At 33.8% G+C, this 18,002-nt stretch overlaps 2 protein-coding genes across 3 annotated transcripts in view; one reads left to right on the top strand and one right to left on the bottom strand.

Annotated features, from left to right (window-relative positions):
• LOC128234641 (carcinoembryonic antigen-related cell adhesion molecule 1-like) overlaps nucleotides 1-8,011 on the bottom strand; it is a 50,270-nt gene extending 42,259 nt beyond the window's left edge. For both annotated transcript variants that reach the window (XM_052949005.1, XM_052949006.1), the window contains exon 1: nucleotides 7,947-8,011. In XM_052949005.1, the coding sequence (XP_052804965.1) occupies nucleotides 7,947-7,995 (49 nt within the window). In that variant the 5' untranslated portion in view covers nucleotides 7,996-8,011. The remainder of the gene's footprint in view (nucleotides 1-7,946) is intronic.
• LOC128234640 (nephrin-like) overlaps nucleotides 1-9,081 on the top strand; it is a 79,432-nt gene extending 70,351 nt beyond the window's left edge. The window contains exon 10 of the mRNA XM_052949004.1: nucleotides 8,822-9,081. Coding sequence (XP_052804964.1) covers nucleotides 8,822-8,855 — 34 coding nt within the window. The 3' untranslated portion in view covers nucleotides 8,856-9,081. The remainder of the gene's footprint in view (nucleotides 1-8,821) is intronic.
• Nucleotides 9,082-18,002: the final 8,921 nt, after the last annotated feature.

The raw sequence follows: 18,002 nt of genomic DNA, 5'->3' as shown, positions 1-18,002 counted from the left end.
GTATCCTAGTGGCTTAACTACATGATTCATCATAATTGATCATACATATCCTAGTGGCTTAACTTCAGGATTCATCATAATTCATCATATGTATCCTAGTGGCTTAACTACATGATTCATCATAATTGATCATACGTATCCTAGTGGCTTAATTACAGGATTCATCATAATTGATCATACGTATCCTAGTGGCTTAGCTTCAGGATTCATCATAATCGATCATACGTATCCTGGTGGCAATAATACAGGATTCATCATAATTGATCATACATATCCTGGTAACTAAACTTCAGGATTCATCATAATTGATCATGCATAGTCTAGTGGCTTAACTACAGGATTTGTCATAATAAATCTTACGTATCCTAGTGGCTTAACTTCCGGATTCATTATAATTGATCATACGTATCCTAGTGGCTTAACTACATGATTCATCATCATTGATCATGCGTATCCTATCGCTAAACTACAGTATTCATCATCATTGATCATACTTATCCTAGTGGCTTAACTACAGGATTCATCATAATTGATCATAAGTATCCTAGTGGCTTAACTTCAGGATTCATCATAATTGAACATACGTATCCTAGTGACTTAACTACATGATTCATCATAATTGATCATACGTATCTGAGTGGCTTAACTCCATGATTCATCATAATTGATCATACGTATCCTAGTGACTTAACTACATGATTCATCATAATTGATAATACGTATCCTAGTGGCTTAACTACATGATTAATCTTTATTGATCATACGTATCCTAGTGGCTTAATTACAGGATTCATCATAATTGATCATACGTATCCTGGTGGCTTAACTACATGATTCATCATTATTGATCATACGTATCCTAGTGGCTTAACAACAGGATTCATCATAATTGATCATACGTATCCTAGTGGCTTAACTACAGGATTCATCATAATTGATCATACGTATCCTAGTGGCTTAACTACATGATTAATCATAATTGATTATACGTATCCTAGTGGCTTAACTACATGATTCATCATTATTGATCATACATATCCTAGTGGCTTAACTACATGATTCATCATAATTGATAATACGTATCCTAGTGGCTTAACAACAGGATTCATCATAATTAATTATACGTATCCTAGTGCCTTAACTTCAGGATTCATTATAATTGATAATACGTATCCTAGTGGCTTAACTACAGGATTCATCATAATTAATTATACGTATCCTAGTGCCTTAACTTCAGGATTCATTATAATTGATCATACGTATCCTAGTGGCTTAACTACAAGATTCATCATAATTGATCATACGTATCGTAGTGGCTTAACTACATGATTCATCATAATAAATCATACGTATCCTAGTGGCTGAACTACAAGATTCATCATAATTGATCATACGTATCTGAGTGGCTTAACTACATGATTCATCATAATTGATAATACGTATCCTAGTGGCTTAACAACAGGATTCATCATAATTAATTATACGTATCCTAGTGCCTTAACTTCAGGATTCATTATAATTGATCATACGTATCCTAGTGGCTTAACTACAAGATTCATCCTAATTGATCATACGTATCCTAGTGGCTTAACTACATGATTCATCATAATAAATCATACGTATCCTAGTGGCTTAACTACATGATTAATCTTTATTGATCATACGTATCCTAGTGGCTTAATTACAGGATTCATCATAATTGATCATACGTATCCTGGTGGCTTAACTACATGATTCATCATAATTGATCATACGTATCCTAGTGGCTTAACTACATGATTCATCATAATTGATCATACGTATCCTAGTGGCTTAACTACAGGATTCATCATAATTGATCATACGTATCCTAGTGGCTTAACTACATGATTAATCATAATTGATTATACGTATCCTAGTGGCTTAACTACATGATTCATCATTATTGATCATACATATCCTAGTGGCTTAACTACATGATTCATCATAATTGATAATACGTATCCTAGTGGCTTAACAACAGGATTCATCATAATTAATTATACGTATCCTAGTGCCTTAACTTCAGGATTCATTATAATTGATAATACGTATCCTAGTGGCTTAACAACAGGATTCATCATAATTAATTATACGTATCCTAGTGCCTTAACTTCAGGATTCATTATAATTGATCATACGTATCCTAGTGGCTTAACTACAAGATTCATCATAATTGATCATACGTATCGTAGTGGCTTAACTACATGATTCATCATAATAAATCATACGTATCCTAGTGGCTGAACTACAAGATTCATCATAATTGATCATACGTATCTGAGTGGCTTAACTACATGATTCATCATAATTGATAATACGTATCCTAGTGGCTTAACAACAGGATTCATCATAATTAATTATACGTATCCTAGTGCCTTAACTTCAGGATTCATTATAATTGATCATACGTATCCTAGTGGCTTAACTACAAGATTCATCCTAATTGATCATACGTATCCTAGTGGCTTAACTACATGATTCATCATAATAAATCATACGTATCCTAGTGGCTGAACTACAAGATTCATCATAATTGATCATACGTATCTGAGTGGCTTAACTACATGATTCATCATAATTGATCATACGTATCCTAGTGGCTTAACTACATGATTCATCATAATTGATTATCCTTATTTTAGTGGCTTAGCGACATAATTCATCATAATTGATCATATGTTTCCTGGTGGCCAAACTACATGATTCATCTTAAACCTAGTGGCTTAACTACAGTATTCAACATAATGAATCATATATAGCCTAGTGGCTGAACTTCAGGATTCATCAAAATTGATCATACGTATCCTAGTGGCTTAACTTCAGGATTCATCATAATCGATTATACATATCCTGGTGGCCATACTACAGGATTCATCATAATTGATCATACATATCCTAGTGGCTTAACTACATGATTAATCATAATTGATCGTACGTATCCTAGTGGCGTAACTAAATGATTAATCATAATCGATCATACGTATTCTAGTGGCTTAACTACATGATTCATCATAATTGATCATACGTATTCGAGTGGCTTAACTACCTGATTAATCATAATTGATCATACGTATCCAAGTGGCTTAACTACATGATTCATTATAATTGATCACACGTAGCTTATTGGTTGAACTACAGAATTTACCATAATTGATCATACGTAGCTTAGTGGCTGAACTACAGGATTTACCATAATTGACCATAAGCAACATAGTGGCTGTACTAATGGATTCATCATACAAGCTCATAAAAGCCCAATTCAATCGTCTGCGCTTCTTTCACAAATTGTAAATATGTAGTTTAACGTATATCTCGGAGAAATTGCTAATGAGATTTTCTGCCAAAAAACGAAAAAAATGCAAATGTGAATTTAACCCATTTTATATACAACATTTAATTCAACAGTTTTTTTTAAATACATCGTCAAAATTCATATCATCCGAAGAACCTTTCTATCCCGAACATGAAGAAAGCAATATATATATATATATATATATATATCACATATAAGCGCATTTTTTTAAAGGTTGCTAAATGCTTGTGCAAAAACAAAAGCAAACGAGGAATATGATTGCGAATTTCACAAGTCGATTTGTGAAAAACTTCAGCCGAAACGGTTAAACATTTGGGTCGCCAAACTAACCACATTAAACTATGAATCTGCGATATATACTGTCAACTGCATGTTTCATATCAACAGTGATGTTCATTTTATTTTGCTTCTTTTGATGTTGTGTTGCTGTTCTTTTTTTCAAATGTTATCGTAAAATTACATGCAATATCCCCGTAAAGTATTAAAAGGACTAAACACCAGATTGTCACCAAAAAAAGTTTTTTTTCTGTACCGAATCTCAGGACAATCATTTAATAAAATGTTTTACTCTTTGATATCATAATTGTTAAAAGAAAACACCAAAATGTAAAAAACTATTGGGTTGGAAACCGAGTTCGAACCGGTGTCGCCAAAATTGCAGTCCAGTGTTGTATCCACTGTGCTACGAAAGCTTACCCTAAACGGTTGGAATATTTAAGCTTCATGCCTTGGTAATATCACGTGATAACATCGACTAGCCAATCACGCATAAGGAATTAATTATAATAGGTAGGCATACCTAGTAATCTTTTTTAATAGAAAAATACGAAAAAAACTGCAAAAATAAATTAATTGTCAACTATATGGTACTTCAGTTAGTAAGTTTCAATGCATTGTACACATCGATACCAAGCTTATGTCAGTTTTCGACAATTTTCTTCTTTTTTTGCTATTTCATCATACGGAGTGCAGCCCTTTTAAACATCTTGAGAAGAATATAAATCGACCTACTTGACCAGCACAATTTCAAACTGAATTTTCTTCGGATTTGTTTCGTACCGCACGTGGTAAAAAAGGAACATGGTAATTGATTTATAGTATACTCATTGACACATTTGTTAAACACTGATTCAATAGCTGAGCTGGTAGCGCATTTGTATCTAAGTAGATTATATAAACAATACTTTTATTGGTTTTACTTTGTGAGTTCGAGCTCCGCACACTGACCAACCTCCCGTCCAAAAGGTGACGTCACAAACCACGTGGTATGACCACATGGGGGGGAATATACGTAAGACATGTTAACTGACATACATAGTTGAACACATATTGCTTTTGAAGTTTGAAGTGGTGGCGCTTGCTTTGCTGCGGGGTGTTCACTACACTCGGCTTTTTGAGATATATTATGTCGATGCATAGTGTATTCATTCCAAATTTATGGACATATACTCAGATTGCGTAAAAAGGCAACCTTGTTTATGTGGTGCTGATGTTGAAAATCCAGAACACTTTTCTATCCGTGTCCTCGATATACAGAAAAAGGTAAATTTAACAAATACTTCAATTTTAAGTGATGTAAATCAACCAATCGATTAAACAACCTTCGATTCAAGGAGGAAATAATTCTATATTTAAAATGCTTTCCATTATAAAAAAAAATAGTTTTCAACGCCTTGTGCTTATATTACTTTATCAAGTAATCAAGTTTAATTTAGCAATCAATGACACTATTCGTCTTCGTCAAGTTACAGCAAAGTCGAAGCAAAGCAAAGTAAGTTGCTGATGTGAGGAGAATTGTCCTTGAAACGTAGACAATGACCAGCATCCGCAGCATTATACTTCGGGGAAATATGTTACAACAAGTCCGTTGGGTTACAAATAATTCACGTAAATGCATTAATTTTTTAAGCAAATTGTGGTACTTTTCAAAGTTGTACATTAATCTAGCACATTTTTACTTATTTTGTTTGCTAATGAGCATACATTTAATGATGACGTGATTTATCAGGGGGCTGTCCGAGTAACCCTGACAGTTTCGTTTTGGTTAAAAAAAATCAGAACGCATTGATCAAACAAGAGCACCGGAAATTCGACATTAAATAGTTCACGTATTGTGTCTTTTTTCAACGGCACACATCGTATACTAGTATCCGAAACAAGAAAGGTGTACATTTCAATTTATGACTACACTATCTAGTTATATTTCCCTAATAAGGATTTGCGAGTGTTTGGACTGACAACATATGAACTACAGTGAAACATATCTCGTACTTTCTATATAAAGGGCATGAGATTGGTGCAACAAAAATCAAATCAGGGGCTACCTTTGATACAGTTACTTGGTGTAGAGCGGTAACGAGTGTTACATCGTACAACAGTGTAAAGGTATAAAACAGAGGCACCAAGTCGCAATGATTTTCTCTGCCTGCTGTAACACATGATACATGAGCATAACATTGGTGTAACAAGGGTTTGAAGGGGCTGTACTCCGTATGATAAAATAGCGGAAAAAAGAAAATTATCGAAAATTGACATAAACTTGGCATCGATGTGTACAATGCATTGAAACTTACTAACTGAAGTACCACATAGTTTAAAATTTATTTAAGTTTAGCAGTTACTTCGTATTTTTCCATTAAATAATATTACTTATTATATCTACCAGGTAGAATATATTCCTTATGCGTGATTGGCTAGTCATAGTATTTTGGCGACACAGGTTCAAACCCGGTCTCTAACACAATTATTTTTTCTACGTTTTGTTACAATTATGATATCAAAGCGTAACACATTTTATTAGATAATTGTCCTGAGATTCGTTACAGAAAAAAACTTCTTTTGGTGCCAATCTGGTGTACAGTCCCTTTAACACCCTGTTCAATGCCATTTATTCGAATTCGTTAAGGTTTTCGCAGTTGTTACACGTAACAAGTATAGCAAAAAAATCGCGACTATTGTTCTCTTACTACTGTAACACATATTACTAAATTACTAATTACGGTGATAAAATATACAAGGTTGTAACACCCTGTAGCATGCTTTGAATTCTGATTTTTTAGGTTTGTGCTGTTGTTAAATGCATCAAATGTAACAGAGTGTAACAAGATTTTTATACAAAAAATCTTCGTTTTTTATCATCTGTAACTCATGTAATATCAACTTACCAGAGGTACAACACCCTGGTACAAGCCTAGAACGCCATTTGGTGGATGTTTTTCGACAGGTTTCGCATTGTTACACATGTAACTAGATCATATATAGTATTGTTTTTGTTAGCCGTTGACTCGCGACGTTCATTCATTAAGCCCGAAACATAATTGTTGTAAATTTCCGCAGCTTCATCAATTCTGCTTCTAGTTTTTCAATATTTCTTCGGCACAGCATTGTTACTTTCTTCTAAACAGAGTATTTCCATTTTAAATTTGGCGTACGTAATTAGTTCCGTCGAGAACCTATTTGACCGCCTATATCTTATCTGCTTTTCCGGAAAAATTACAAATGGAATATTTGGCCGAAAAACAAAGAAAATGAATATTTTACTTAAAGCCCATTGTATTTATCAAATCTTTATTCAAAATTTATTTTCAAATGTATCGTTATAATGCATATCATCCGACGCGAAAGTATGGAAATCAATATATACCTCATTTATAAGCGCATTGTCTTAAATGGTTGCCAATTGCTTTCGTTACAAAAAACGTGAATTCACCATTGTGCTCACACCTTCCTAGTTTTGTGTGAAGCAGGTGGTCTTAAGAAAGTCTCTGTTCTTCTCAAAGTCTTAGATTCAAACAATATTTAGTAATGATTTAATTAAAATATTAGTTTGGAAAGCTGTGATGAGGAATTTGAGGTAGAAAATGTTGACAGATTATAGTATACCATTATAAAATCTTGTGGTGCTCAAGACCTAGATCATATCAATTAAGTTCAGACTTTTGGTTCGAAGTACTTTTTTGGTATGTATGAAAAATTGTGAAGCTAAGATCGTCGACAAACAAAGTATGCAAAAATATATAATACGAACAGCAGCTGTCACAGAATGTGACAAAATCCCCACCCCAACCCCCTATGCCTTGGCAGGTGGGCAGCCATTGGTATATAACATAATGTTGAATAAAAGATTGGACTAAAATACCATTTAACTCACAGAAACATTATAAATATGTTTCATAGGTATAACTATTACAAACAGGACAGAGTATCTGCTAACTTTCAGATAAATGACTAAGTATATCCGAAACACTTGTCTTTTAGCGCGAAATAACACTTATATTTTTTAAGTTTTATCGTCTAGTTGTCTTAGTATTTATAGCATGTATCCCCAATTAGTCAAGTACAGGTGGTAAATAAAATTAAAATAACTGCCAATTAAAACTATTAGTATTCAATTAGCAATGTTAAGATGCACTTTACGATCATTTTTTCATTGAAACTTTCATTTTTGGTGTTTCAAAATATTACAGTTATCAATGGTTTAGTAATAATCAAGAAATAATTAAGACACTACAGGTACTCATCAGACAATAAAGTACATTAACAATTGTAAAATTATTATCATGGATAACCAACTATCATTCAACCTTGTTTTAATACAAAAATCAATTCTTACCTATAGCTCTTGTAAAAATGAACATATAAATGAAGCATGTTATTTCCATAATTCTGTGTAGATGTTTAATTGATAAGATATGGACACTGTTGAAATTACCAGATTTTTCGTCCTTATATGAATATACACAGGAAGTAATGATCTGTCGATACGTAATAAAGTTTCCTTATGTATAATTGTATAAGAAGACAATAAGTGATCTCGACGGTGATTATCTCGCCTATGGAACCAGGACTAAGATTTTAAAAGATGGCATAAAGATTATGTCATGTTATTTTTTTTATAGTAAGAGCCAAATTCGATACAGATTTCCACCGGTTATATTACCGTCTAACACATTTATTTGATAAAACACACTCGTTTAACCTGAAATGAAATTAGTTCACTTCCACTCATCGACCAATAATGCCTCTGGAAGGAGATTGTTGATGGAACCAAACGTATGCAAGACAGATTTGTTTATTATAAATTCTCGTCTCGGTATGAAAACCGCTCGACAACAATATTCGCTGTGGTCCGTCAACCAAAGTGGCCGCCGTAAAGAAAATGTTGCATATTCGTACCCATAGTACGTGCCATCTGAATTTAAAGCAGATATTTCGTCGGTATTATTATTATTTTGGGACACACTACTTTCGAAATCTTGGATAATATTAGATGGTTTCCACTTTACGCCCTTAATGGCGATTGGTGTATGTTTGTGCCCACGTCACGAGCAATTTTATTGCAACAAATACTCGTCATTTTTATTGTATATCATTTTCTAGGAACAATACAATTCTCGATAAAAACACTCATCTGAATCCGGAAGAAATTAACTCATTTTAACTTCCCTCCTAGTAATTAGACTTGTCGACAATTTTCCTTTCTTTCAGGGAACCAATCTCTTCGACAACAACATGTATTTGACCTGGGATGTAATAAGCTCAATTTCACGACAGTGATGAAAGACCGTTGGCAAAAGATCAGATCGCAGATGTTCATATTTCCATTCCAAATTTAATGTTTTATGGCTTTAACCGTTACTAACGGTTTAAGAAAAATGCATAAAACATCAATTCTGGAGAAGAAATATGAAAATCTGCGATCTGATCTTTTGTTATCAGTCTTTTATCACTGGTTTTCTGATATTAACGCCAAAAACTGCTCACTCCAAGACAAAAATAAAAAAAAATGTGTCAAAACGTTCAATCAGTGAGAGTGCAGCTTTAAGCGGAAAACAAGGCGTTGGCTGTCCTACAAGTACTACAAAAAACTACATTTGTTTTCTTAAAATGTTGATTTTGTAAAGCATTTTGAGTTCAATAAATAGTGTTACATATTGATTGAGGACACACACTATCTAGTTATAACAAGGTTGTTTTTTTGCATTGACATATTATTATCAGTCAAAATGTTCATTGAAACGAACCTGACAGTGAAATTAAGTTATTTTGCCTGAAAAGCATGTTACAGCTTAGTATGTGGTCGTAATTTTAACACTTCCTTGATAGTTTATTATATGCCGACACACATGTAAAACAATCCATTTATGATATTATATGAACACTTAAATATCCACTCTATGCTACTGTAGTTAGTCTATAACCCATATCAAACAATTAAACTTGTTATAACTTGAACTTGAACTTGTCCTTAAGCTGTTATTTATTTAGGAGAGAATCGTTTACTTGTTTGAACAAATCATATCTCTCGTATTAAGAAACCATAATCAAACAAAAACGGTCGTTTCTTTCGTATTAAAGAAGTTATTTTGAGTAAGGCCATTATATTAGTACAATGCTTTGTCCTTTAATTAGTCAGTTATGTGGAGACGACATCAGAATAATGAATATTGCATATACCAGTTTGAAAATCGTTAAATAAACTGGTAACTTATCTAATAACTATTAGTGGAATATGGTTTTATCTTTATTATTACGTATTTAAATCCAACCAACCAACGTTATAGGTTTTGTTCCACCAAAATATATTCTATTAAATACACCTAACAACTGATTATAGGAATACTGTGAGGGCAATATGGTGACTTTTCAGTGCCCTTCAAAAGAAACTTGTATGCATCCAGTGCCGTAAGCCCAACCATTGCACTTCTAGAACTCATTGTATTGAATCAATGCATGCATAAAACATCATCATCATAGTTATAACAATCAAACGCCCTATTTTTCCAAATTATGATTTTGGGTCCTAAAGGTTTTTTTTATTGGTTTTGTTATGATGACCATGTCTCTTAATACGTAGTGTACATATATATATGTTTCCATCTTTAAAGCAAAGCGCACCGGACACGTCATCGAAACATTCTTCTTACAATCTTCTTGCAGTAGGTAGAGATTGACACAATCACTGTACCAACCACGCCTATGTATATTTCTGTCTTCAACAACCTCAGATACACTGCACCACATTGTTATTATATTCTATACATGAATAGAGTATGGATTGGTTGTTTGTTCTTTGTTTGTTCTTTGTTTGTTCTTTCACTTGTATTTTACTTTTGTTCACTTTTGTTCGTTGTATCTTGTAAATATATTTCATTTTGTTTACCTATTTTAATTCAATTCAATATGAAAGAATAAAAGAATATATATCTATGAATTAATAACAGTTACTGAAACTCATCCAATTTATTACAATTATGAAATATATCAATGTAAATAGTGTATATGGTGTCATTTGATTTTGTGTATTTAAGATGCATCCTTGTATTTGAATTTGACAAACAATAGGAAACAGGATATTAACTGCTTAGCATCCTAACTCAAGAAGGGAATTACGTTAATATATTATATCAAGTAAATGATCTGTTAACAATAGGCTAGCACTTTTATTCGGGAAATAAATCTATTCTAAAGCGCTAATATTTAAACGTAAACAAAATTAAACTAAAATTTTAAACTTGGGATTGACCCAAACGATTGAATCTGAATACAAATGATATTGTTTTGAAAAAAAAAACAAATATACTTTTTATAACAAAATTATTTAATACGGATTGGTATGAGTTTATTTACATTGACGACACACCAAATCATTTCGTTTGGTGTGAATGGACAAGACAGTTAATATAAAGTATTTAGTAATGGTCCCCCGTTACGAATTCTTCTTCCTGATCTATTTTTGATAACGTACAGATATCTACGGTGATTGTAAATCGGGACAGAACTAGAACAAAGTCGATTCGCAAAGCTATTTATGCATTTATGTCCCATTGTAAAAGTTGTGCTTCCAAGCGCGTATATGATTCCCTGAAAATATACCACTTTTTCACGTTCATCTCAATTTCGTGCGCGCTTATGAATATTTTCGAAATAGCATGGACAAATTTTCGCCCTATCAACGTGATGCTTAATGATTATGTTTCGGGCAGAAATCGATGCAAGTCTTCATAAACGTGGTAAATAACAATTTTGAGTCCGCTCCAGGACTTCTTTACCGATCAAATGAACCCAAAATAATGTGTAACACATGTTCATGGCATTGGTCGAGCTTGCAGAGCACGTGCTTCCCACATGTTGGTACATTTCAAGGTCCCACATGTTGGTACATTTCAAGGTCCCACAGGTTGGTACATTTCAAGGTCCCACATGTTGGTACATTTCAAGGTCCCACATGTTGGTACATTTCAAGGTCCCACATGTTGGTACATTTCAAGGTCCCACATAATGGTACATTTCAAGGTCCCACATGTTTTAACATTTCAAGGTCCCACATGTTGGTACATTTCAAGGTCCCACATGTTTTTACATTTCAAGGTCCCACATGTTGGTACATTTCAAGGTCCCACATAATGGTACATTTCAAGGTCCCACATGTTTTTACATTTCTAGGTCCCACATGTTGGTACATTTCAAGGTCCCACATGTTGGTACATTTCAAGGTCATACTGAGTCTTTAACGGGACAAAGGTAGATAGACGCTGTTCTCCTCCACCCTTGAAATTATTAAATAAATTGGGAATTTCGAAATGTTTCGTGACACGTGTTCTCAACTTTACGTAGTCGTATGCTATAGCCTGGTACATTGACATATCAAGCTCTGCTTTAAACGTCATTTATAAAGGAAGTATAAGAAGCATTTTTGGTATTAACTTGTAAACTATAACACTTTTCCTACTAACCAAACAAGTGTTACCGGTCATGTGACGGTCCAAGTGTTACCGGTCATGTGACGGTCCAAGTGTTACCGGTCATGTGACGGTCCAAGTGTTACCGGTCATGTGACGGTCCACGTGTTACCGGTCATGTGACGGTCCAAGTGTTACCGGTCATGTGACGGTCCAAGTGTTACCGGTCATGTGACGGTCCAAGTGTTACCGGTCATGTGACGGTCCAAGTGTTACCGGTCATGTGACGGTCCAAGTGTTACCGGTCATGTGACGGTCCAAGTGTTACCGATCATGTGACGGTCCAAGTGTTACCGGTCATGTGACGGTCCTCAAAAAATCAAGTTTCTAGCCCCTTGAGATATTCTGTTTAAGTGTGTGCAAACAAACAGAATCTGATATTTTTAAAACAATTCTGATTTGTTTTGAGGAAATGAAAAAAATATATAATAGTTCGTGACCATGGCAAACATTATCAAATAAAGGCATTTTGGGCTTAAATTTGCATTAAATATACAATAAATATCGTCTGAACCATTGAATAATTTGTTCTTAGTTAAATGATATCTAGAAACCTTCCACATGTACCTAGTGTATGTATTTGACTATTATGATCATGTCAGAATAAATGAATGCCGTTCGTCAAGCACCATAGTTCATGGCGATTATCAAGAAACAAACAATGCATGGACCTTAGGTTAAAACTAACACCCATTATAAACCAATGCATACAAAGAAGATAAAGGTATGTAACCACTACAATTTACAATAATTTAACTTACTCGAATGGTCTTAAATGCTGCTTTTGTTATCGTAGATACCATGTCAACTGGTTGCAAACATTTATTTACACCAACTTTACCAATATACCTATCGGTTGTGAATTACATAACAATACTGTAGCATTTAAACTAACTCATAATGAGATCAGTTAAGAAATTGGCTTATTTGAAAATACGAAAATAATTTACAACAGATTAACTACACATAATTTACAAGGCTTTACGTAATTAGAGACATATTCAATTGGCGATACAGTATCTTATCAAACATTCAGGCCCTGCCTAAATAATAGATAGAAGATAAAAATTCAAGTTAAAATGTTTATAGAGTTTAGCCAGGTGTTTAAAATGGGAAGATACTACAGCAAATACAAGACCAATGTTTATGTTAGGCATCAAAGACGCGGCTGAATGGGTTTTATTGAATATTAATATATATCTATTGATGTTCATGAAATATTCTGATTAAGTTTCATGAATATTAGACCAAACATAATGCCTCTAGTGTGTTCCAGATTGGACCTAGTCACCAACTTTTACAGGCGGTCAATATTTCATCAAGGGGTACATTCTGATAAAGTTTGAATATAAAAATTCCGAATAAACACGGACATAGCCGAAGTATGACGGTTAAATCAACTTTCTAGATCGTAGTTACTCGGTCGTCTCCGGCATGCGTAAATTATTTAGACTGGTACCTTGCATTATCACCGATAACATTTTTGGTGTCGGGTCAATTCGGCCGAGATATCATTTTGGCCTGATCCTTTTCGGCCTAATTTTATTCATTAATGTTTGTTTTAAATCGTGTGAATTACGCTTTGAATTTTCATTTTATATCAGTTAAATTGTGTTAATTTTAGCTAAATAACTTCAGCGAAGAGGTTATTTATTACCTTTTTGGACATGTTAGCTGAAGAGAACGCCGTATCCAAACCCTACCAGAATTCGTGAAATTTTTATGTCACGCTGTTATTTTATGCATTGTACAGACAAAATTACTACATCCTCAGGTAAATGAAATAAAATGTAGTTCATAAAAACATTTTCAAAACCAAAAATGGTTTTATAGATAGATAATTTATCATTTTAATAAATCCGATTATAAGCATTCCTTAACTAGGTCATAGTTGTATTCAAATTTAATCACGTGATAACAAGAGTTTCAGAAAATACCCATGTGACCTATATTTGACCTCACACATGTAGTGTTTATTTTGCTGTTATTTTTTCCATATCGAATAATAAGTAAATAACTAATAACAAATTTGGAATAAATTAATTGTTTTTACGTATCAAAAGGTATTTTCAACCTTACTGCAATTGGTTTCAACTAAATGAACAATGTGAATCCGATGCTATAATAATAATCCAGCGACGTCATCATGGTCATGTGATTGCAGAGTCATTCAATTGCGTCATCATACTCAGTTGATTCTGGTTGACTTTTTATATGGGGGTTACGCCATAACTTTAATGTGTTGTGAACATCAAAAAAATAAATATCAACATTTAACTTATGGAAGCCAGAACTATGTTAATTTCGTTATTGCGACCTATATTTGTTAGTAAAATCGTGTGAATTAAGCTTTGTACTTCCATTTTATATCACTTACATTTAAAAAAGTCAATTAATGTCGTGTTAAGGCACTTATATTGTTATCAAATGCATACTTTAAACTATTATTCACAATATGCCCGTAAATTCTCACATGCTTATTTACTACCACAGCGTGTATATAAATTGTTTTCACAGAAAGTAAATTTCTAAAATAACGAACTCGTATGACCGGCGACCAGTCAATACAAAAACAAAGAGAATAACTTTTTTTAATTTCCTGTTTTAAACATTAGGCTTTTTCGATTTATATGACGTTTTCTAAGTTTTTCACGCATCAAAACGGTTATTGACGATAAATTTTAAGTAAAGTTGAATAAGAGTTGATATCATTAACAAATCTTCTTTTTTTCCATAACTAAAATTTGTCCGTATACACTTCCCCGTTGACAATTGCAAAAATGTATCCCTGTAGACGCGGACTCCAGGCCGCGTCTAATAAAGTGTGCTAAGGTTCAAAACGGTACATTTTATAGGGCTGTGAAGCACTGAATTATTGTATTTACGACAAAGAAGGTTATAAGTATGTTTAATTAAGGTACTGTTAGGCTTCTACTGCCTCATGTAGTAGTTTTAGTACGCATTCATAATTATTCAATGGTCTCTATTAGGGCAAAGGGGTGCTACAAATACAAACAAATACAAATACAAATACATTTGTATAGCGCAAAAAGTATTGTTCAATATTCGATTGCGCTTCACACAGTTCATGCGCTATTTCACACAAGGTATATACAGTCATTTACACATAAAATCTGGTAGGCTCCTAATTATAAAACAGTCCAAACAAATAAGTTTTCAGTTTCTTTCTAAAAGTAGGTTCACTTTTAATGTGTTTTATGTCTCTAGGAAGAGCATTCCACCATTTTGGCCCAACGACAACAAGTGATCTGTCAGCAATTCTGGTTCTGGTTCTTGGAACAATAAATTGAATGTCATCAGAAGATCTTAGTCTGTATTTTCCCTGAACACGGTTTAACAAAGACCTCAAATAAAAAGGAGCTGTTCCCTGCACAATACGGAACACAATGACAAGGATTTTAAACATAATTCTTGCCCTCACAGGTAGCCAGTGAAGGGATTTGAGGACTTCTGTAGTTGGATGACCGTATGGTGTGTTGGTCACAACTCTTGCTGCTTGGTTCTGAACTTTCTGAAGTCTGTTAATCTGATAGGCAGGAATTTCCGTAAATAATCCATTGCAAAAGTCAATATGAGAATGAATAAGGCCGTTCACCATTATCTCTGTTGATTTTTGTGAAAGGTGTTTACGAATTTCTTTCAGATTTCTAAGCTGAGCATGCGCAATCTGACATTTTTTTCTGATATGCATGTCAAAATTAAGCGTACTTTCCATATGTACACCCAAATCTCTGACATTATTAACACATTTTACTGATGATCCACCAACTCTCACACTTGAAATGTTAAGTTTTGCTAGCTGATGTTTAGTGCCATACATGATAATTTCTGTTTTTGAGTTATTCATTTTCAACTTAAAATTTGTCATCCACACAATTATATCATTGACACAATCATTAAGCATTTCAAGCACATTCGCCTCATTTTGTGCATTTCCAGCTTGAATTCTGAAAGCATTTTTATGATCATCAGCATACCCATAAAGTCCAGCTGGGTATTTTTGTACAACTTTGTTCAGAGCAGCAATATACATGGTAAAAATAACTGGGCCTGCACAGGACCCCTGTGGTACACCGAACTGCAGCTGTTCTGTGTTGGAAGATGTGTTCTCAACAATAACTTTCATTGTCCTTTCAGTTAAATAGGAATTTATCCAGTTCAAAGGAATACCTTTAATACCAAAGTCTTCCTGAAGAATTCGAAGTACAATTGGAATATCCACTGTATCAAAAGCTGCACTGAGGTCAATCATGACAACGATAGTAACTTTATTGTTGTCAAAAGCATCCAATAAATCACAATACATTTTCATCATTGCAGATTCGACACCATGACCCTTTCTGTAAGCACTTTGATATGACGGAAGAAGTCTGTTTACTTCGATGTGATGAGTAATTTGTTGTAATGCAGATTTCTCAAGGATCTTTGATAAAAACGACAAGTTTGACACAGGCCGATAATTTTTAAGTTCTAGAGGGAGACCCTTTTTCTTCAATAGAGGCTTTATCACAGCACGTTCCCACTCTGTTGGAAACACCCCAGATGATAATGATCTATTTACAATTTCTGTCACAACTGGTATAAAAATATTAAGATTGTCTTACCAAAAAGTACAGGGTAACCAACCCTTCTATAACTCGCTAGGTAAAACCCAAGTTTTTTTATGTTATTTTTGAAATGATAGATGACGTCACTGGCAGTTTAATTAACATTTGCATACAAGCTTTGAATAATTAATTGTCAATGAAACGATGACACCCGTTTTCATCTGTTTATTGGTAAAATTATTGTTATGTCTGAATTCCAATTATGTCGTATAATTTTCGGATTATTTATTTTGATCAGTTATGTAGTTCTTGGGCGAACTCCAGATTGGTCCTTGACCCTTAATGATATGTGACATGGACATTGAAGATACTTGCCCGAAATATCTACTCTAAACGTCACCTCGATTCTGTGAATATTTTGCCATGGTATAAGGAAATATTTCCAGCGGTTTCAAGTGGATTCATTAACGGACACAAAGTGGTGATTGGCAGCCTTTCGGATACGTCGGTATTCTTTCGGGAAACATAGATACGCATAAAAGTACAAATTTTGCAATGGGAGATAAATGGAAGCAGGTTTAAGGACCGACGTAGTTCAAGTTTATACCATCAAACAATCACAGTGGATATTGTACATAACCAAAGAGAGATCAGGAAGAAGAATTCGTAATGGGGGACCATGACAAAATAGCTGCGATCAACTTTCATATCTATAGACTCCAAAAGAAATGACTTGGTGCATTGTATACGTTAATGGAACAATATAACTCTGTGTTCAATAATTGTGTTATAATTACCACGGTAATGAACTTGTTCGACATCAATCTATTTTTGTTTTGGATTCACACGTTTGAATTAACCCCTTGTTTAAATGTTTAGTTTAATTATGTGCATGAGTGTATTTCGTCACCTTAGTGCAATAACTGAATAACTGCATATAAAAATAGAAGCAGATATTGAGTTATTGAACTAAGGTGACGGTTTGTTTACTTGAAAATAAATTAACTTCCCTTTTCAAAGTGCTACTCTTATGTTAACAGATCCTACACCGGACTTAATTCATTATTGTAATTGTTTTCTTTAGAGGCTTTATAGTGAACGTCCGGTTTTCATTCATGTTTTTTAAAATGAAAACACAAGGATTCAGGAGCCTTTTCTTTACTGATTTATTTCATATGATGTACTTACTAACATGCAACACTCCCGTACCGGATGCTCTTTATGGCGCTAAGTAGAAACAAATTAAGTTCATCCAAGGTGAGACTGATTTTTCAATAGTAGTGAGTGTTTAGACAGATTTAAACGGGCAACAAATGTGTCGCATTCGGATGGATTGTACCATGGGTACGAACCTGCAAA

The sequence above is a fragment of the Mya arenaria genome, chromosome 5, assembly GCF_026914265.1.
Source record: "Mya arenaria isolate MELC-2E11 chromosome 5, ASM2691426v1".
NCBI lineage: Eukaryota > Metazoa > Mollusca > Bivalvia > Myida > Myidae > Mya > Mya arenaria.
The sequence above is the reverse complement of the archived record's forward strand: the minus strand, read 5'-3'. Positions and strand labels throughout refer to the sequence as shown.